Below are 23,344 nucleotides of genomic sequence, written 5' to 3' on the forward strand. Positions count from 1 at the left end.
TTTATTTTTATTTATTAATATTTATTTTTAAAGAAATTAATACTTTTACTTAGCAAAGACGCTTTCAATTTATCAAAATCAAGGTACAGTTAACACATTTATGATCAGTGCTGGCTAGTAACTGATTACTTAATCAGATTCCAAAAATTAAGATGTGATTAGAGTTTTTTTATGGATTGAATATTATTCATACACTGGCCATTGTGTCAAAATTGTTCATAATTTATTGACTCTGTAAGTCTGGAAGAAAATATTTCAAACCTGGAAGAATTTAAGTGTGTAATGTCATTGTTTTCATGTTTATTATGGGTTGTTCATAGAATGCATGGATTCCCAAATGTTGCTAGCAGCCAAACCCCTTAAAATAAAATACTACTGAAATATCTTTGAGGACATATTATAAGGAAGTATTAATATTTCTAATAATTTAACAACACGTTCATATTATGGTCACATTGACATGCAGGTAAACAAATATGTATATTCAAGTGTTTAAATGGTTTTATCAGCTCACTATTCACTCTCTACCAACTCACTAAAGTAATTTTTAATGCAATTTATGATGCTGATATAAAAATATTTATACATTTCTTTCCCTTTGTTTTTTTATAATAATGTGATATGTTTAATGGTAAGTTTAAAACAAGTTTGATCAAAAAAGTTAAATAAAAGGTAGTCGAAATACATCCCCTAAAATGAGTAATCTAGATTACATGAACTAGTTTTCATCATACTGTAATCAGTAAAAGACTATTTGTAGTCTTTTAAGTAATTTACTCAGCTCTGATTAATGTTTTAAATGCATAAATCAAAAATGTAATCAAATTGCGATACTTATTTAATTTAATGAAAGTTTTTAGTTAAGAAAAGTTTATCAATTTGACAAAGGATGACATTTAATAGGTTATTAAACAATGTGTTTACAATGTTATTACAAAGATTAAAAAATAAATAAAAATACTTCTGCAAATTAGTCAAAAGTTAGTCATTTAGTCAAATATCACCTTGTAAGGGTAATGTTAATGTTACAATTTTAATATAAAGCATTTGAACAAAAGATATGAAAAGATAATGTAAAGGAAATTAAATGTATAGTGTGCAATCAAATGTCACAAATCTCAATGCCAACTCATATAGTTTCTGAGATCCTTCAAACTCTACTGAGACTAAATGATCTGAGCCTTTTGGGATGCATTTAAGACAGATGAATCTTATAGATGGATCCTAACCAGGACTGAGCGACGATCTCCAATGACAACAAACACAAATAAACGCAACATACAGAATGGTCCACATTCAAAACTGGCATGGGGTTTTTATTATAGGGGTCAGCAGGGGTGTGTCAGGGACTAAATGCTTTGCCACATTTAGCTCCTGTCGTTTGGCTAAATTAGCAGCGATGATGTCATCGGGTAGGGGCTGAGATGAGTCTTTAGAAACCAGCTTCACGCTGCTGTGCTCTCACACAGATCAGCCAACACACCGAACATCATCTCCTCCAGCACACTCAGGTAAGCCAGAAACTTATTTGTCAGGCTATGTGTGTGTGTGTGTGTGTCTGGTCATTTAATCTGCACAGCAGCTGTGTTAATGCAGAGTGTGTCCAATCAGAGTCAAATAACAGCAGAATATTTTTTTTTTAATTGCTCCAAAAAAAAAAAAAAAAAAAACAGTAACTCCAGTCAAAAGATTTTGTCATGATGCATTCATTATTTCAGTCATTTCACACCTAGTCACATATTATGACAAATTAACTCATTATTACAGTTTTGTCCTGCATGTCATTTTGTATTGTATTATTTTATATATTATATTATATTATTGACTGTTAGCTATTAAATTAAATCAACACGTCATACTTTATGCAATACTATATTTTAAGTGGTATTAATTTAAATAAAATTGTATATATATTTCTTATTAGAATATAATTATGTTTTATTATTTTATCAAAATAATATTATACAAATATATACTGAATGTTTCATTCCAAAACATTACTTGTACAAAACTGAAGCAGATATAATATATATATATATATATATATATATATATATATATATATATATATATATATATATATATATATATATATATATAATATTGGTAGTAGTTTTAATAATAACAATTATAATTATTATTATTACTACGCAGCATTGCTTAAATATATAATACAACTATTATTTTTATGATTTTTATCATAAGCAGAATTTAAATCGTGTGATGTGACGTGATGTGATGTGTGTGCAGACCAAGAGGATGCAGACAGCACATCAGAGTCTCACCAAACAGAGAAAGCAGCAGACCATGATCCTGAGCAGAGAAGCACAGGGAGGTAACACACACACACACACACATACACACACACACAAACCAGTTTCCATGTTTTCTACAAAAATAATAATAAAATTATATATATATATATATATATTTAAAATTAAATTAAAATTAAATTAAATATATGCATTTAGCAGACGCTTTTATCAAGCGACTTACAGTGCATTCAGGCTATCAATTTATATATATATATATATATATATATATATATATATATATATATATATATATATATATATATATATATATATATATATTAATAACTTACTGGTATTACTATTATTGTGGGGATATTTGGTAGGAAATTCCAGATGAACACACACACACACTACAAAGATACTTAGATGAAGCCCTACAGAAACACACACATTCCTACACAATGACATAACATCATAAAAAGTAATCAGAGCTATCATATGGTGATTGTGGATGGACTTAGATATGAGAGGCGGTGCAGTTGATTGACAGGAGCAGAACAGATCAAAGCAGATTCCTCCTCAGTCACTTGAGTGATTTAAACAGAGGGAAATCTCCACATCCAACATTCCTGAAACTATCCCAACACTTCAGAGGAAACATTTGCCTCCGTGTGTTTGTTTGTGATTTTCCGTTGACGTAAGCCACGGCGAGTCTGATCTGGCATCACGGCAACTCCAGCTCAGCTGAATCCGACTCTGGAGATGGAATTTTATAAGAATAAGCCACGGGCCACTGCTAGCATGAGCCCTGGCAGGAATGCCCTTTCTGAAAATGACACTTTAGGGCGAGTCCATTTCTCCAAGGGTTCCACATTACTGCAGTCTAATAATAATCATCACTGTTGCCCGTATAACACAACAGAACCCAGGAGCAACAACACTGCAAGAGATCAGATGAGTCAAAAAAATAGTGACCCTATAAAAGTATTCGAACGGACAGTAAAAACCCACTTAGAAATGTCTCTAATAAAATATCAATCCAGATCTTTATCCATAAGAGGCCACCACCTAATTCATACTAACCCTAAAGTTGAATGATGTGCATTCAAGGACTAAAGCAACCGTATGTGTGTGAGAAGGTCTGAACCTTGGGAAGAAGATCAGCGTACCGAGAGATGTGATGATGGAGGAGCTGAACCTGAACACCAACAGAGGATCCATCATGTTCCAGGAGCGCCAGAGGAGAGTGGAGAGATACACGCTGGAGAACTCAGCAGAGGCTCCCACCATCACATACGTAAGACGCCCTGTTTAAAAAACAAAAACACATTTAAAGCACATCTCTTCTCAACAACACACAGGATTTGATGAATCATTCATGTCCGGAGCATAAAGAGTCATGCACCACAGTCTAAGACCAGTGTTATTATCATTAACTAATACAAAAACATGAAAAAAATAATGATAAAATGTAAAAATGTAACATTTCATTTCAGCTGTAGTTTTTATTTACGTGTCATTTAAGCTGAAGTACTAAAATAACTCATAGCTTACATTTAATTTCCATTTCAAAATATTAATAACAACTATAATATAATCAATTAACCGAAATAAAATCACATGTGAAAATTCAACCCTGATCTCACGGCAATTCGTACATTTTTCACAAGGTGGCTTATTTCTTAGGAATTCGTACGACCACTCTCGTACAAATTCATAAGATTGTTGCCAAATCGTACGTATTTTATGAGTTGCACAATTCGTATGAATTTGTACGAATGACCTACACCTAACCCCGCCCCTAAACCTAACCGTCACTGGGGTTTAGACAAATCGTATTAAATCGTACGAGTGAGGTCGTACAAATTCGCACGAATAAGCCACCTCGTAAAATACGCACGAATTGGCAGTGAGATAGCGTTGGAAAATTTTATTTAAAAATATAAGCTTTCAACTAGTGGATAAGAGCAACTTTTCTCATTTTATAGTTTAAAAAAGTAATAAAATGACAAAAACTTCTCTCTCTCTTGCTCTCTAAAATAGTACTAATAAAAATACATAAAAATTAAATCTAATTCCTAAATTAATAAAAAACAGGTATCATTGATATACTATTAAGCTGATGATACACGGGGCAACTTTTTGGGCAATTTTGCTGTCAACAGGCAACTAGTTGAGACACAGGGTCCACGACCGATCTCAAGTATCCAGATATAACTGGTGCCCATTCTCAATGGGAAAGTGCCCAAGCGACATTGCTCAAAAAGTTGCCCCATGTATCATCAGCCTAACAGTATTTCAATGACACTAAAGTAACACTGTTTAATACTTTGGTTAATCATGACTGTGAACGAAAAAATAAAAAAAGAAACTCACAGGCTCATATAGAACAAATATAAGAAGATCGATGAGAGACAGCAAGGCCACAAAGCGGTTTGGGTTACATAAATCCCCAGAATATAGACTGGATTTACTGCAGGAACCCATTTGACGAGGTAATGAAACCCGTCTCACATTCTCCTGCTGGGCATCCTTTATGTGAAGGGCTTTCACCAGTGAAATACTCTCCAGTGCAATGTTACAGATCAGAAAAGACAGATGTGACTTCATGTTAAAGGCCATGCATTCATGCATTCAAAACTGCTCCATCTTAAACGTCTTCCATCAGAACAACATGGATCAGAATCAAATCCTGAACCAGAACCACATGATGGCAGATCTGCAGGGAGGGAAAGAAAACCTGCTGTATCCAGTGGCCGGTAAACACAGCCTCGTCACCTCCCTGAAGAACACAGTGGCCAAGAAAGGAAGCCCAAATGTGCTGGCACCAGGTACAGACACTTTGACCAATGCTTAATTATTAATTGCCCAAAACATCATAATTATTGAAATTTCTCACATATGTGGTTCATTGATTCTCATTATATCATACAGATTTAATGCAAACCTGAAATCCAAAGTAGCCTCTTAAATTGGACTAGGAACAATAAGCTACCACCTAGCAACCACTCAGGATATCATAGCAACCACATGGAATGAACCAAAAAATGCTCTGAACAACGTTCATCTCGTTAATATTACTAATATATATTTTTTTAACTTTAAAACAAGGTAAATGTATTTGAGAACAGTACTGTTAATGCGAACTTCAACCATTGACAACATAAGATTACTATACATGCATAAAGGAAAATCTAAGAATTAAAACATTCTTAACCTTAAATACTGTATTTTATATATAATACTAAAATACATAATGAAGATTGTATTTAATAAAATATTAAAATAACAAAAGAATATGCAAAATACTTTAATATGCATTTAACATGCAATTAAAATTCACAATATAATTTACAAACATGAAACAAATTAAAAATGTATCTTGCTTCAATAACTGTTTAGATATTATAACGAAACTGATCGTTAAGCAAATGATTTTCGCAGTGCATAGAAACACGAGTGTATTTCTGAACACGAGGAACATGCTTGTATGTATTTCTGCTATCTTTTAGAGCAGCACTCTTCTTCACTCATCTGATGATCTGTTATCATTAGTACGTCGTTACGCTTAATTAACTCAATCTAATGTTCTTTCTCCGTCTGTGGAGCCCTTAATAAACATCCATCTCCTGTTTCCATTTCCTTATCTGCCCGTGGCCCCTGAAGGGACCGGTCTGAATGTTCGCTAATGCGAATGCGTGCTGTTCCTGAGCAAACTCTATGAGCTAAACGCCGTAGCATGCTAGAATGCGCTTCAGGACAGCAAAGCTCCCTCTATAATTGGCCTGTGAATCACCAAGCACCATCATATCCTTTTAGGCTACTCTGGACCGCTGAGAGAGATCCCTCGAGAGAAATTCAACGCCACGGTGATCCCGAAGTCTTATTGTTCACCGTGGCAGGAAGCCCTGGGAGAAAACGAAGAGCTGCCGTCTTCACTCAACACTCAGATAGCAGAACCAGAGAAACTCCCGCCGGCGAACTACAGGTGCTTTAACAGGTAAGACCTTTCCAGGAATGTCTGTCCACTCAGCGCCGGCGGCCATATTTGCCTTTAATGTGGAAATTCTGAAACCTCAGAAAAAAATAATAAAACATTTAAATTCCATATTTCAACTCAGAAACCAAATCTGACATTAAGCTTTTCTTTATTTTCTCAACCATTCTGGCACCAGCTGCAATGACGCGATGACTTTACCAATTAACCATTGGCTCTTTTATTTAGAAGGCGGGACTAACTCCGCCATATTGCTCAATGCACTTTCTCCCATTCATATGTAACACGAGCTGGCATCTTTACATCAATCTTCAGTGTCACATGAAACATTTCTCATGATTATCAATGTTTTCTTTAAAAGATCACTGTGACCTTTAAAGCATGGCAAATACAAATGACTTGTAAATGACGAGTTCTTCTTTAAAAGCGTTATAGCTGGTGCCTTGGTTTTTAAGTGAACTTGTGCAAAAGACTGCTCCAGCTGAATGTGAATGAAGAGATTGCAATGGGTCATTTTTTCCCCAGTCAGTTCCTGTTAATTTTGTACATAATACACACGAGATGGTCAATGAATAGATTATAACCTACCCCTAAAATTAAATGGAAATTAGAGATGAATTTTGTTTTTCATAGCTCTAACACTAAACATAACCTTAAAATCTAATAAGATCATAAGAATGTTGTTAATGACCAATAAAGATGTTCCAGCAACCTTCGGATTAAAAACCTTCATTTTGATTGCTAAACAAAAACGAAAGTTGCATCAAACGGTTCATAGATGCATCACAATAACGTGACACAATATACCGCAGCCCATGTAGGGTTAGGCCATCTGAGAAGGTTTGGGATTCCCCTGTAATGGTTTCTTTATTTGGGAGGGATTAAGTCTTTATTCTCTGTGGTACCAGAAAACTGAGGCAAAACATGATATGAGCCTTGAGGGTCACCAAGAGGTTTTGGCACATTAGCTCCATGCGTGCTGATGGTGTGCCTTAAATAGACCCGTCAAGACTAATCCACACTATCAAATTATGAAGTCCACTTAAGAGAGCTGCAATGTTTCCACTGCGTCTTCCCATTTGAAACCGGATCCACAGAGGAGCGAATGACTGAGGAACTATTTAAACACACCGCCGACTTCTCCTGTCATGAACCTCAGAGCCTCAAGACACACTGCGTATACAGAAGATCAGATTACTGAGATACAAAATAAAATTGCGTCACCATGTGAAGTCAAATCCAGAAGCAAATATTTTGAGTTTGCAGGTCTGGGTCCACTAAGTGACTTATAGTTTTGAAACGGAACAAAATTACTCGCAGTTTCTTTGGTGTTTGCTTCATGCAGCTTTATTCTAGGCAAGTTACTGGTATTGAACACACACTTTACACCAAGTTCTTACAGAATCAAGGTTATTATTGTAAACCAAAATGATTAAAAACACTCTTTATTGATTTTAATAAAGTAAAATAAATATTATTTGAAAAATCTAAATGAATTTTGAAATGTTACATTGGAAACGAAATGAAATAAGATAAGGATCAAAATTCATAATTGTAATAAAATACTAATTGTAAACAAAACCTGAAATTTAACTAAAACTGAAATTAAACCTAAATTGAAATATATTAGTAATAAAAAAAGAACACAAAAAAACAAAAAATTACAAAAAAGGGGGAAATAGTGAAAATATTAAAACTAACTCAAAATATCAATTAAAACTATAATAACAAATTATAATAAATATTTATATTACGACAACACTGCATTAAATACTCATAAATATTCCACATTTTGGAGGGGAATGGTTTGTGAATGCCATTTCATGTAGATTTTCTGAGAGAGCACTTGTAGATTTAGTTCCACTCTTCGTGTGTTTTTTTGTTTTTTAGAGCCGCGGTGCCATTTGGAGGTCCTGTGCGCAGTCAGAGGGTGATTCCTGTTATTGGGTTTGAAGCTCTGGAGACTCCAAGTCTTTCTAGCATGACCTTGGCCACCATGTCCAAACGACGCAACTTCAACAGAGCCCCGCGGGGATGGGGTGTGGGATACTCGCCCGAGTCAAATGACCTGTGAGCTCGGCGCTGATCCACACCTGTAACATTAGAGGAAAAGACTGTGGCAACGTAAAGACCTGTGCTTTGCACTTTCAGGCCGTCCCATTATGTCCCCTGCAGTTGAAAGGCCAGAGGAGAGCAGCTGTAAGTTTAGATTTACAATTGAAAACCAAAATTAAACATCAGGATAAAGATGATCAGGATGAGGAGATGATGTTAGCTTAGTGCTGGATGAAAGGAGTCTCAGTTGCTCTCCTAAATCATATAGTTCAACCAAAAATGACAATGACAAAGAGAATGGGTGCCGTCAGAATCCAAACAGCTGATAAAAAAATCTCAATAATCCACAAGCAATCTATACGACTCCAGTCCATCAATTAACTAACCTCTTGTGAAGTGAAAAGCTGTGTGTTTGTGAGAAACAAATGACTCTCGTTCTGATGGCACCCATTCACTGCTCAGGATCCATTGGTGAGCAAGTGGTGTAATGCTACATTTCTCCAAATATGATCTTGGATGGCCCTGAGGGTGAGTATTTTTTCAGCAAATTTTTGGATGAACTATTCCTTTAACACAGCTAAACAATCAGAAATCAGTCTACATCTTATAATTTTTCATAATAAACCCTGGCATTTCATAATTGTAGACATTTTATATGCAAATGAAAGTTTTTCGCGGTCGTGTTTCAAAGTGTGTGCAGGGGCCCCTAAAATGTATTTAGACACTTTAAGCATATGGAAAATGTGCGTTTGATATTGCACAGATGACTAAATATCAAATATCTACTGTTTTCACTGAACTCTTTCTGTCAAATGTTCTTCTTGTAAAATGTGTTGTGTATCTTTCTTAAAATAAATGGCTCCTGCTTTGATATTTTCTATCAAATGCAAAAGTGTCCAAATACTTTTTGGGCCGCAGTGTTTCTTAAAACTAGAGCAGACGGTACATTTAATGATGGCTAGTTTAATGCCCACAAAAGAAAATGGTAACAGTAGCCTCTTTCAATAAAGAAGTACTTGTTATTTTTGAATTCTTTTTTTCATGTTACAACAGAAAAGCACTGAACTGACAGTTCATTTTATAACTACTTCAGAATGAAAAACACAGAAATATCAGAAAATATGAAAAGAAAATCAAATCAATAAATAAAATAAAAAACATTTCTTTTTTTTACTTTCAAGAGAAGACAGTGGCTATGCATGTATTTCATAAAAATAAAACATTTTTGAACGTGGTTGCATCCTTTTAATAGACACTACATTTAAGTATGTTAAATCACTAGATGTAAGTGAATGGTGTGGGTTGGTGAATCTCACAAAAACTGTACAAAAACATTTCAAATTAAGCAACTGAATAAAATGAACCCTATTTTAGCACCATAAAGATATGCACGAATTAAGCATTCATTATCCCCCCATATTGTCGGCAATCTACCGTAATACAACAACTAACTCATTATGCTTATTTTAATGAGAAAAAAATTACTCTTTGCATAACTGTAATTACAATGTGGGGGAGAATGGGTTACATTTTTCATCTCAAACTGCAAAAAGTCCTAAACGGTGCTTTTTTTTCAATGTAAACTCAAGTTAGTGTGAGATTCATTGTCTCAACAAAAAGCCCACATATTCAGCACAATGATGTTTTAAAAAAGTCGGCTTATGATAATGAGGAGGCAGAGTGTGTGTCTGGCGTAAAATGGGTCTATTTAATAACAAGGGCCTATTTTTTGGTAAGCTGTGTCTGTATGTAAGATGTGACTAAAGAGTGGTGATGTGGCACTGCACTTACAATAGAAACCCCAATCACATGACCATGCCGTAGTGTACCCGTCAATCACTCTGTACCATGACATCACCTTCATAGATCAATAACCCGCAGCAATGAGAGAATCTTTACTAGTCCACATGAGGGTCAGTCAATTGCTGTGGCGAATGGCAGCATGCGCACCCATGCGCTGAGGATCCTGGGAAGGATAATGGATGTGGCCTGGAGGTCTCAAAGCCATCGGGGGAGGTGGAGGAGGGCCCATGGGGTGGAACATGGGAGCACCAAAACCTGAAACCACAAGCAGACAGTATTTATGTATAGTATAAGAGTTTGAATGAGCTTCTAATTATTATTTTTTTTATTTCTAATTTTATTTGAGGTTTTAGTTATTTGTCATTTAGTTATTATGTTTAGTTCTTTTGTCATTTGTATTAGTTCTTCTTTAGCTTGCTTTTATTTTAGTGTTTAATAACCGAAATGTATTTTTTTTTTATTTCAGTTAAATTTTAGTTTTAATAATTTTGTTATGTGCTGTTGACATTTTTATTCATTTTTTATATTTTTATTTGACCTTAGTTCTTTTAATATATGTAATATTAATACATATAATAACATTTAAAATTAATATTATAAATGTATTTTTATTTTTTTAGATTAAGATTTAGTAATTATGTGCTTTTGTCATACTTATTTTAACTCTATTTAGCTTTTAATAACTGAATAAATGGAAAAGTATTTATATTTTAGTTTTAAATGGTAAATGGTAAAATATGGTAATTTTATCATATTTTATCAAATATGGTAATTTTATCATATTTTGCCATTTTTATTAATATTTTGTAACATTTCTATTTAGCTGTAATTAATTTTTATTTCAGCTTTAGTCAAACCACCAGCTGAAACACTAGAGACATGCATGGCTGAGTTGAGACCAGGTGCACCTGGTGGCGGTGGGTTTGGGAGACCAGGTGGAGGTGGCAGGCTGATGTTCATGAGCGCAGGAGAGCTGATGGGGTCCAGGTTAAAGTAGTTAGCAGGTGCTTCCTCCTCCAGAGCAGGGGGTGGCGATAGAGCTGCAATATACACATAATATAATCAGGTAATAGTTTCTATGAAGCCAATATTTATATACATTATAAGGGTATTCTTAAGGCATTATAATGAATGTGTAATGTATAACAAAAAAATAATAATAATGTTGTATCATCTCATGATCAGAATTGGAAAGAGTTTTATTGCTAAGTATGCTTGCGCATACAAGTAATTTGTTTTTGTGACATAAGCTTCCAGTACACAGAGACAACACACTGATAAAAAAAAAAAAAAATGCAGTCTGGTGCAGTCTTAACAACCTGGAGCTGAACAATCTCAAAACAGTGTCGAAGCTGTCGAAGGAAATACAACTTTTTTTGGGCCTTTTTCACAATGGAGTCAATGTGATTGTCCCACTTCAGGTCCTGAGAGATGGTGATTCCCAGGAATCTGAATGACTCTACTGCAGCCACAGTGCTGTTCATGATGGTGAGTGGGGGAGTGCAGGGGGGTTTCTCCTGAAGTCCATTATCATCTCCACTGTTTTGGAGCGTGTTCAGCTCCAGGTTGTTAAGACTGCACCAGACAGCCAGCTGCTCAACCTCTTGTCTGTTAGCAGACTCATCACCATCCTGGATGAGGCCGATGACTGTAGTGTCATCTGCAAACTTCAGGAGCTTGACAGAGGGGTCTTTAGAGGTGCAGTCGTTGGTGTACAGGGAGAAGAGCAGAGGGGAGAGAACACATCCCTGAGGGGCACCAGTGTTGGTGGAGCAGCTGTTTGACACTAATTTCCCCAGACTCACAAACTGTTGTAAAAAAGCTGGTGATCCACTGACAGGTAGAGCTAGGAACAGAGAGCTGAGTCAGTTTGGTCTGGAGGGATGATGGTGTTGAAAGCCAAACTAAAGTCCACAAACAGGATCCTCACATAAGTCCCTGTTTTGTCCCGATGTTGCAGGATGAAGTGCAATCCCATGTTGATTGCATCATCCACGGACCTGTTTGCTTGGTAAGAAAACTGCAGGGGGTCCAGTAAGGGTCCAGCGATGTCCTTCAGATAAGCCAGAACCAGTTTTTCAAACAACTTCATGATGACATACGTTAGAGCCACAGGTCTATAGTCGTTAAGTCCTGTTATCTTGGGTTTCTTTGGAACGGGGGTGATGGTGACACGTTTGAAGCAGTAAGGCACTTCACACAACTCCAGAGATCTGTTGAAGATATGTAAAAAAAAAAAAATGGGGGCCAGCTAGTCACCACAGGTTTTCAGACAGGCTGGTGTAACGCCATCTGGGCCTGGTGCTTTTCTTCTTTTGTTCTTCCTGAAGACCTGTGAAGACTAGGGGTGCTCCGATCACGATCGGCCGATCGTTATGCGCTTCTCGTCAGTAAAGCCGGTTCTCTAATCAGCGGTTAATTCCATCAGGTGCGTGATTTCACATAGAGCAGCTGTTACTACACAGAGCCATTGTTAATAGAGAAGATGCGCAAATCCACTTCATTTTCAGCGCTTTTTGGTGCATCTTCTCAGTTAACAACGGCTCTGTGTAGTAACAGCTGCTCTATGTGAAATCACGCACCTGATGGAATTAACCGCTGATTAGAGAACCGGCTTTACTGATGAGATGCGCATTAACGATCGGCCGATCGTGATCGGAGCACCCCTAGTGAAGACATCTTCACAGATTTGAAGAGCAGGAGGTGTGGAGAGGGGGATTGCAGGAGGTGTTAACGGTTGTGTAGGGAGATGGTCAGAATGGGTGTTGGAGGTTTGAAATCTACAATAAAACTCATTCAGGTCATTAGCAAGTCGTTGATTAGTGTAGGGGGGTGGTGTCTTGTAGTTAGTGATTGCTCTCAGTCCTCTCCACACTGAAGTTGAGTGGTTGGAAGTAAACTGGTCTTCCAACTTTTTAGCGTAGGTCTTTTTGTTCAGTGTGTTCCTGACCTGATTGTACAAGACTCTGTCCCCATTTCTGTAGGCATGATCAATCATATAAATTTTCTGATAAATCATAACAACAGTTTTAATGCATTATAATATTTACTTACTATTTATTTACTAATTTGTGGCTAGAGCTTATGCCAATTTATAGAACAGTAGACAATGAACACAGTGCATCCACTTAACTTACAATGGATTTCCATTAGTTGTAATGTATTATATCTCATATTTTGCCATTGTTAACTTGTTACTTCATTATAATGCCTTAAGAATACACTTATAATGTGTTTTAAATACGGGCTTCATAGAAAGTGTTACCTATAATCACATAGGCTTGACTTTCAAATCCTTTTTGCATAGTTTTTACCATAATTAAATGGTTAGTTCACCCAAAAATGAAATTAGCCCATAAACTACTCATCCAAGAGGTATCCTAAGTGTATTTGACTTTCTTCTTTGCTAAAGTAAGGAAACTTTGCTTCCTTTGCTTCTGTTAACAAACATTGGTTTCCATGAGACTCACCGGCAAACTGTTGGCGCAAGCTAGATTAAAGTAATTATTACCTTTTGGAGATCAAAGACAGGTTTAATAGAACCCCAACTGGATTAGTCTAAAGCAGGGGTGGGGAACGTTGATCCTGGAGGGCCACTGTCCTGCAGCGTTTAGCTCCAACCCTGAAAAAAACCTACCTGTATCCTGAAGACCTTGATTAGCTTGTTCAGGTGTGTTTGATTAGGGTTGGAGCTAAACTCTGCAGGGACACAGGCCCTCAAGCGGTCACGGTGCCAGACTCCCTCGCCCTGCTTGATGGCACCGCGGATTCACCCCAGCAGCGAGGGATCTTCAGCAGCGCGTCCCTCCTTCCTCCCGGGCTTCGGCACCAGTGTAACACATGAAAAACTTCATAGTCACGGGAAGGAGGCGGGAACCGGCGAACAATCAAACAAAGTTTCAATAACCAAATAAACACAAAACACCGCAACATCCCCTCGAGGACGACCAAACACAAAATAAAGCCCAGGCCTGGTCCTCTCTCGTCCTTCACTGTCGTCGGTCCTCTTTTTTTATCCTTCCGGATCTCCTCCATGGGACGCGAGATCGGTGAGTGGAGCAGGTGTCCTTCATTTCCCAATCACTCCACGGGCCTCACTCCGTTCCCACTGCTCTCGGCCCCGCCCCACTCGTCACAAAGCGTTGTTACTTTTTAAACACCATTTTGGCTGTTTTTGCTCTATTTTGCCAACAAAAATCATTCCAAACACATTTCATTTCTGAATTTATCAACCGTTTAACACAAGGTGGGTCACACAAAGTCACTTGGCTGCAGCTAAATTTGCGTTTCAATGACACACACACTCACACAGTTCAGTCTAGGGCTGCACGATATAGCCTACCAACATTAATTACGAACTGCAATATCCTTAGTGTGATTTTCAAATTGCAATCAAGTCTGTGTGCATTGCGTGTTTTGAAGTGCGGACGTGCACGAGTCATAACAGTGAAGGTCTCAGAGCAATGTCATTAAAAGGTTTGATCTGTCCCCATTATTAAAGAGAAAGAACTTGTTCACTTCAATACACTATATTCTGCATGAGACTGCATACACCAGAAAATTCAAATGTTACGAAAACGGTTTCAGGTAGGCCATGTTCATTCATTTCTATTGTCCGTTTAAACTCTGCACTTTTTTTGTTTGGGAAATGGTTTGTAAAAAGCATTTCACATGTACAGGGTGAGCAGGGCACAAACGCAGGGTTAATTATAACACTACAATATTTTCCACATAACAAAATGTACAAACATTCGCAATATTTCCTTGACGTATCATCTGTTTAGAGAAAAATTTGCCAAAGTTCAGAAATCTTTTGAAGATATTGCTGAACATTTAACCATTGGAAAAATTAATGAACTTAATAACATCCAAACTGTTTTAGATAGTTCTGCATTGCTTCTTACGCTTTTCTAAATAAGTGTTGGATTGTGCTCCATTCTCGCCAACACACACGGAAGGATCATGAATGCATTTTCTGCAACAAAACACAGCAGCGCAGATTACAGTTCACTGGAGTGAGCCTGTTTCACGTTATTATGGACACTACATATTTTAACTAGGGCTGTCAAATGATTAAAAATTTTAATCAAATTATTCAGAATTTTCAGTGGATTAATCAGGATTAATCACTATTTGCAATTACACCTGAATCCTAACCTTTTTTTTTGCTGAAATGCATAACAAAAGATAAATAACAGGACACAGATACATAATTTGCATGTATTGATTCATCAATAAGTGGTTCTTTTTTTCTGAATTTCAAAAGTTTAACATTTACTTCAAATTTACCTGAGCACTATATCAAACCATGCCCTTTAACTACAGATAGTGTAAGAGTTTTAGGTGAACCAGTGGTTAAATATAGCCACATATCTATGAAATTATGCATAGAGAAACTCGAAAGAATGAACTCAGAAAGAATGAACTCAGAAACACAAACATGCGCCACCATCACATAAGCAGCACTCTGCGTACTCTTGTTTTTGGGAGGTGTTCATTTGCTCTGCCACAGTACTTTAGGATCGATATTTCCATGTTCTGAAGGCTTCCAGTGGCAGTAAAACCAAGTAAAAATGCATATGCTTTTCCAAACTGCTGTAATTTTCGCTGCATTGCATGTAGGCATTCTGCGCATGCGCAGTGTGAAACACAGGACGCTATAACAGGAAGAAGCTCCAGCGTATCAACTACCAAAGTCGGTTCTGTTCATCGAACTTGGCATGAATGTATTTGAGAGTAACTGGGGTAAAACCTTAAGCTTCTTCGGTGTTTTCGTCGCAGCGCTCGCCGCTGTTTTTTACTATCTTGAGAATTCAGAGATCGATGAGACTTTCCTGACCTGAATTATTTGTCACACTGCGCATGCGTGAGATGCGTTAAAAACTTGACGTAATTAACGACAAACAACTAATTAACGTCGTTAACGCGCTATATTTGACAGCCCTAATTTTAACATTTGTAAACAAAAATGAAAACTTAAATATTAGTAGTGAAATTTTTCAGTTATTTTTCTTAAATACTTAATCTCTGTCATCAGACTTTTAAGTAAGATTAGGCTTAAAGTAATGTCAAACATTGTTTTTTTCCTCAAATACTTTGGTGGGTCGTGAAATAGATTACACTTGTCTAGGTGGGTCGTGGGATGGAAAAGTTTGGGAACCCCTGACCTAGGATGATTTAAGGGTGAGTAATTTATGGGCTAATTTTCATTTTGGGATGGGCTAACCATGTAAGGGGTGGTGTTAGTCACAATGCAAAAAAACAGCAATATGACAAAAGACAGCTATGTTGAAAAATACATCTAATTATATTCTCAAAAAAATACTTTTTTTGCAAGGTAATATAGTTAATAATAATAAAAGTAATGTCTGGTTCATAAAATAAAATCAATCTAATTATTTTTTTTGGCATGCAATACAACCCAGACATTTTTTCATTTATTAAAACAACTAAACTAAACCAAACTGAACAAAATAAATAAATAGAGACAAATTTAATACAGTAATGCCAGTTATCCACACACAACATACTTGTAGGGAGACCAGGTACTGGTTCTTGTCCGATGCCGATCTCATCGATCCCATCCTTGACATCCATCTCTTTAGAGGCATGTGATCTGCCCCACTTCACCGCCAACCTGCAGCCATTAATGATGAGCTTATTGAAGGTCTTCTCTGCTGCGAGCTCTGCTCCCTGTCGTGTGGCGAACTGAATGAATGCACACTGCTGCTTCTGAACCAACGTGATTGTACGGATCTCACCGTACTGGTAGAAATTATTTCTGCGAGAGATGATGAAGAAAAGACAGGAGGAGTTTTAAATTGATACTAATCAAATACAAGTTTGGAACAGAATAATAGTGCACCAATGAGTTCACTTGACCTCATTACATTGAATTTTATATCAGTGAGTAGCGTCCATTATTTTGGCTACCCTCTGTTTAAGGATTATTATACTTAAGTAAAACTAAATCCATAAAATAATCTTTCGATACTTGAATGTTAATTGAAATAAAATAAAATATTAAAAAACTTAAATGTATTTATTTCACTGGCTTTAAGTCTCATATATATTTAATTCCCATGTATATACACAGTGTTTATATGAAGAGTTTGGTTCCAAAATTCAATAGACGCCTTTTCTTTTTTAAATTGAGTTTCCGTATTGTGTCTGGTCGGTATTGAAAGTAAATTTTACATTTTACACAAAATGCGATAGGTCGTGTTTTCTTCCTTCTTCTCCAAACCACAACAAATGTCAGTCTCCTCTTTTGCAGAATGCGATATATCCTCTCAACCAATCACAGCCCACCCTTCCACACACTGTAGACAGTAACGGCGGCGCTTTGAATACAGCGACATCCTAGTTTTCCTCTTCTACTTTGTACTTTGTGACCAACAAACATGGGCTACAGGATAGATCGCATGGGATTGTAATGCACATCTAGTCAGTAAAGCCGGTTCTGTAATTAATAGTACCGGTAAATCTCCATCACCTGCTTTCAGATGGAAATTAATTAAATGACTCGCATTTGATTATAAACGTGATATTGCGTAGTTTGTCAGTGTTAGTGTTTTTATTAATGATAATGTGGATCAACTTACTATGCTGTGTTTTTTATTCAGTTTCAATATGAAAAATAACCTTCATATTGATTCAATGGATTTATTGCATTTTGGAAAAAAAAATATAATACAATTTTATAATAAATCTTCAAAATGTTAATAAGATGTAAATATGTACATTTATGTTACTAAAATAACACTGTTATACATAGGGACAATATTATTGCCATTTTAAATCTTACAGTACTGAAAACACATTTTAATATTTACAATGGCAATAATATTGTTCCTGAATCTCTGCTTACCTGAGCTCAGAGTCAGTGACGTTTTCTCCCAGTCCCCCAATGTATAACGTGGTGATGGACTTGTCCTCAGGTGGGTCCAGTCGAGGCATGCTGGACACTCTCTTCAGAAGTTTATCTGCCACTGGATCATTGATGCCATAATAACGATCTTTAATGTTCTGATCGGCCAGAGGATCATCAGGGTCTGTGGGTTTCTCATGCCTGATGGGACAGAAATGATTTTAGTGTCTTTGAACAGTAACACTGCTACTGCCACTGTGTGGACAGTCATCTGAATTACAGCAGAGTACCACCATGATTGGGAACATATATTATAAAGGAACACTAGGGCTGTCAAAAATAATGCATTAACTTTTGTTATTTATATTTTCTCTGTTTAATATTCATTTGTAAAAAATAAAATAAAAAAAAGTCATTAGAAAAATAGAAAACCTGAGTAAGCTTAAAGACGGTTGACTGAACAAAAAGTTGCAGATTTTTGTATTGAATGCATAATGGATTGTAATGGGTTTATGTGAAGGCTGTTTTAAGCTCACTTAAATTGAAAGTTATAATATTTTTAAATATTCTATAACAGCTTAGGCCTATTAAAAACAATGGCCCAAATTTTACAGCAATATTTAATAATTGCATGCCCATAAATTGACAAATATCAGTATTAATATTGCTATCTGTGATACTTGCTTTCTTACATAGTACTTAGAAAATGTTTTTTACTTACATCATAAGTGAACGATTGAACCCATTAAAACTACTCAAACTGAAAAGTCAAATTGACCTGTAGGGACACTCCTCTCCTCTCTTACACTCTCCCTTCACCCAGAAGGAGCAGATATGGGGTCTGTTGCGTTTGTAGTACGGTGTGGCTCGTGCCAGCTTCAGCAGCATGTCACTGGGGTTCTGTGCTTTACCCAGCATCCCTATCGGTCTGGTACCATCTGAGTTTTGGATCTGACACAGACAGCAAACCAAAAGTTTACAAAGCACATGCTACAATTTATTTTACATATTTATTTTTTTCAGGCATTGGACATCTTAGATGTAATATTTTTAATAAATCTCACCTCTCTCTCCATATTCTGAGTGTAATATTCCTTGTTCACGTCAGACCTCGGTATGTCATCTTTGATGGACATGCCTGTGTCTCTGACCTGGATTGGAAGACCTGTAAAAACAAACATTATTTAAGGCCGTTTTCCCCAAACTTCAGTCAAACCACTTTTATGTGAAAGATTTTAAGATAATATAATAATGATATAATAACAACAACACATTTGCATGTGCAGGTAAACAATAAAAAATGCCATTTCTTAATAATCTTTTTTAAATTATTTATCGTAATGTCTGTTTTTTAATAATTTAATAAATTACACAGACAAAGATTTGCAAATAAGGTCTAATATAATATTTTGAGTTAAACTCATATCAATAAAAACAAAACTGAATATATATATATATATATATATATATATATATATATATATATATATATATATATATATATATATATATATATATATATATATATAAGACATTAAATAACTAACGAAAAATGACACAGAAATAAAATGTAAAATGAAAATATAAAAATTATTAAAAATAAATCAATATAAAACAATTGCCAAATTATTGAGTTCAAATATATACATTTTAAATCACAACATAGTTTTTTTTTTTTTTTTCACAAACACAAATGCATATATAATTCAAATGCATTTACAGTTTTAGTTTAAATTACACAAAAAAATAAGTATTTAAATGTATAATTTAATATACAATTTGCATATTAAGTGGAACAATAAGTTTAAAAACACTGTAATGAATCACTGTTTGGATGTTATAAAACACCCACATATAGCAGAAAACATCTGGTTTTTTGTTTTTTTACCGGCCATAATTCTTATCTTGAAATCAGGATAAGGCATATATTAAAGTGTCCCTATTATGCTATTTGAAAGGTTCATCATTTGGTTAAGGGAGTCCCCAGCAACAGGTTTACATGAAAGCAAGGTAAAAAAAAAAAAAAAAAAAACCTTTGCCTTTTATTAAATTATTCATTTAAATGTACCTTATTTCTCAAGAATCTCAAATGATTAGTTTTAAGATTCCTCTTTCCAAACCCCTCCTTTGTGTGGGGCTACTCTGCTCTGATTGGTCCGATGACCAGTAGACCCATTGTGATTGGTCTACTGCGTACAGCGCATGTCGGAAACGGAACGTAGTGAAAAACCCAAACAACAATGGTATATGCGTTAGCTGAACACAGACATGGAGTAATGATACATCCCTGCAGTTTGGCAACCAATGTATTGCTCCATCCTTTATCAAGACATTCTATATACTACTTCTATATTAATCGACACATTTCTAGACAAAAGCAGGCCCACAGCTAATTAGCAGAACTATTAATGTGAGTTAGTCGATTTACAGCGGCATTGAGTGTATACACAACACACAAAACTACATATTTTACCCACTTGATAGAATAGTAAAGCAACAATAATTAACCATACCATACAAACTGTGTGCACGGACTCATCTTTTAAAAACAACAAGTTTACGAATCCCGCATTAAACTCGCATTGATTGGAGAAGCAGATGTGAACAAATTGACAGGAACACAGCAAAACACTCAGAAATTTAATTGACTTGTTTATGTAATTCAAAGACAACTCTCTTTTGAGAGACGATAGCTTTATTTATAATGCATTTTTAGCTTTACAACTTTGTGTTTACATTCACACAGCTATGTTACACACTGCATGGAATGTTATTTAAAAAAATCAATAATAGGGGCACTTTAAAGTCATACATGTGAAAATAGGCTGAGAATTGAAAAAAAAAAAAAGTTGTAGCCTGGTAGAGAGGAAGAGATTTTCGGGTTTTGGTTCTGGTGTGTAACTCATACCGTACTCCAGGTCCAGCAAACATGTCTGACAGACGTTCTTCATCTTACTGCAGGTCTGACACACCTCAGTCTTCTTAAAGCGCATCCGTACACCAGGACACCAGCGGAAAACAGTGAAGGGACGTGCACATATCTGAAAATGATTTAATAACACACCTAGCTACAATTCTTTAGATACGTGCCTATAACCAAACATCATATCATGTGCTCACCTTACATTCCTTGCCATACTTTTCCTTGGTCTGCAAAAACAAAACGCTTAACGTTTAAATAGTTTAAATAACCCAAATTTATCAATTAAAATATTTTTAAATTACCCAAAAACAGCAACAAAAAAAAAAAGCTTTTACTCTTTGCAGGTAATTTCAAAAACTGAAATCCCTTACCATGCGAATGTATGGATTTTCCCCAAGACATGTTTGACAGAGAATAGGGAAGTCCTGGAGTGAAAAAAAATCAACAACTTGAAAATCAGGACAACAAATAAAATAAAATAAAATAAAATAAAATCTGTTAGAAGCTAGACAGAATAATAAATATATTGCTAGAAAACCTGATGATATTGGTTACTGAAAGTCAAAATAATTGTTAAAAAAATACCTTTCATCATGGTCAATACTTTTGAAAACTTTTTTGAAAATAATTATTAAGATGTGTACATTCATGCGCATTCAATGTGAACGCAAAACTCACTTTCTCTTCATTTCTTCATCACTAAATCACATCAAAATGTTGAAACTGATATACAAATCCTTCAAAACTGTATAAAATCAGCATAGATACGAATACTACTTTTATAAGAACTTGCCACATGCATTTAAAAATAGCTTTAATATCAGATGAGCCTTTTCTGTCAAATGCTGACCCATATCCAGCAATATGTGCTTTGCTGTATCTTCACACTTGCTTTAAGATGCTTTGTAAATTCCCGATCTCTCTAAACTGCTCCCTCAACAAGTTCTACCATGTCATTCACCTCATTAGAGGAGCTAAAGATAGTTTTAGCAATCACAGCAGCACTGATATCTGCTGAAGGAGAGAGAGAGAGCTGGCATTCTGGATGCTCAATGACTTTATCGCTCAGAAAGGGACAGACTTTCTGATCACTGCTAAAACCGAGTAGGGATAACTGTGGATTGTGTGGATGTTTAAACAGAACAGCATGTGTTTAGATATGGTACATCTAGATTCAGCTGTATGTAAATAATGTCAAAAAAGACACTGATGTAAACAACGGAACAGCTGGATAAAAATAAATAACAGAGACGAATGGGATATATAAAGCCTTCTTATAGACATCCCAAACATGAAATGCACAGAAACATGAAATGCACATTGGTTTTAATAGCAATTCAATTAGCAGTTTGTTGAATCACAACATTTGTGTTGTTTTTGTTTATTTTGGATGCATTTTTATTTGCCTCATCTAAACTGAAATATATATATATATATATATATATATATATATATATATATATATATATATATATATATATATATATAGCATTACTAAGTGGTTACGTGAGAATAAAATAATAAGTAAACAAACTTTTATCCTGATAACGCCAAAAAGCATCATAACACTCATTAATAATATTTGACAAAAATATCTGAAACTGATATTACACAGCAGACAGCAATACAGCAGAGTGCGCGAATTATTTCTCACTTTCCATAACTGGCAGATGAAAATGTGCAGGGAAAATCTTTTTAGTAAGCGAAGACACAGACATATTTTTGAAGCAGTCTGCATTGTTTTATGAGTTTGATAATCACTCAAACATACCGAATCTTCCCAGTTCTGTCTGTTGTAGGTGTTTGAGCCAAGGGACGTCGCCATAATGCACGCGCGCAACCACGTCACGCTGCCTCTTTACAAAGCTGTTCTTGGGGCTAAAACTAAAACCAATTAAGTACAATGAAAGTGGTAAAATAAATAAATAATCTGTTGTTTTATATCAATGGTTTATAAAAAAAAAAAAACATAATTTAGTATAGTGTGGAATCTGTTTCATGTATTCGTGTGTTTCTATCAACTGTATCAAGTTTGTAAATACTTGAATGAACTGTGTAATTATTTTAAAATAACTATATGTTTTACTCACAGGCGTGCTGGTCTATACATTAACCCAATTGCGCATTTAAGTGCAATATTAATACTAATAACTATTTAAAAAAAGTGAGTAGCCTACATGTATTTTGTACGATAATACACTGCATGTCTTTTCTCGATTTTAATATATAGAAATACATTTGATAACAATAAAATATAACAAAATCGCTAAAATATATGTAACTAGTATAATATATACCTAAAACTGACATTTTTAAAAAGCGGCCAATATGAGCACATAATACATTTCCACCTAATGCACATGATAAAAGTATATCTTATATAAAAGTATATCTTATAACTTTTATTTAATGTAAGAATACTTTGAAATCTACAACTTATA

General features: G+C 35.3%; 2 protein-coding genes across 2 annotated transcripts; one reads left to right on the forward strand and one right to left on the reverse strand.

Annotated features, from left to right (window-relative positions):
- The first annotated feature begins 1,427 nt into the window (after positions 1-1,427).
- On the forward strand, positions 1,428-9,329 carry LOC128027768 (myozenin-2-like). The gene is made up of 6 exons (XM_052615625.1): positions 1,428-1,511; positions 2,251-2,335; positions 3,395-3,552; positions 4,924-5,086; positions 6,075-6,255; positions 8,143-9,329. The coding sequence occupies exons 2-6, from the start codon at positions 2,260-2,262 to the stop codon at positions 8,324-8,326; spliced, it is 762 nt and encodes a 253-aa protein (XP_052471585.1). The 5' UTR covers positions 1,428-1,511; positions 2,251-2,259; the 3' UTR covers positions 8,327-9,329.
- On the reverse strand, positions 9,255-22,747 carry LOC128027767 (pre-mRNA-splicing factor RBM22). The gene is made up of 10 exons (XM_052615624.1): positions 22,675-22,747; positions 21,275-21,328; positions 21,101-21,130; positions 20,889-21,021; positions 19,045-19,145; positions 18,759-18,931; positions 17,981-18,181; positions 16,641-16,891; positions 11,019-11,150; positions 9,255-10,365 (listed from the first exon to the last, which is right to left on the reverse strand). The coding sequence occupies exons 1-10, from the start codon at positions 22,726-22,728 to the stop codon at positions 10,226-10,228; spliced, it is 1,269 nt and encodes a 422-aa protein (XP_052471584.1). The 5' UTR covers positions 22,729-22,747; the 3' UTR covers positions 9,255-10,225.
- Positions 22,748-23,344: the final 597 nt, after the last annotated feature.

Source organism: Carassius gibelio, chromosome A14 (assembly GCF_023724105.1).
Source record: "Carassius gibelio isolate Cgi1373 ecotype wild population from Czech Republic chromosome A14, carGib1.2-hapl.c, whole genome shotgun sequence".
NCBI lineage: Eukaryota > Metazoa > Chordata > Actinopteri > Cypriniformes > Cyprinidae > Carassius > Carassius gibelio.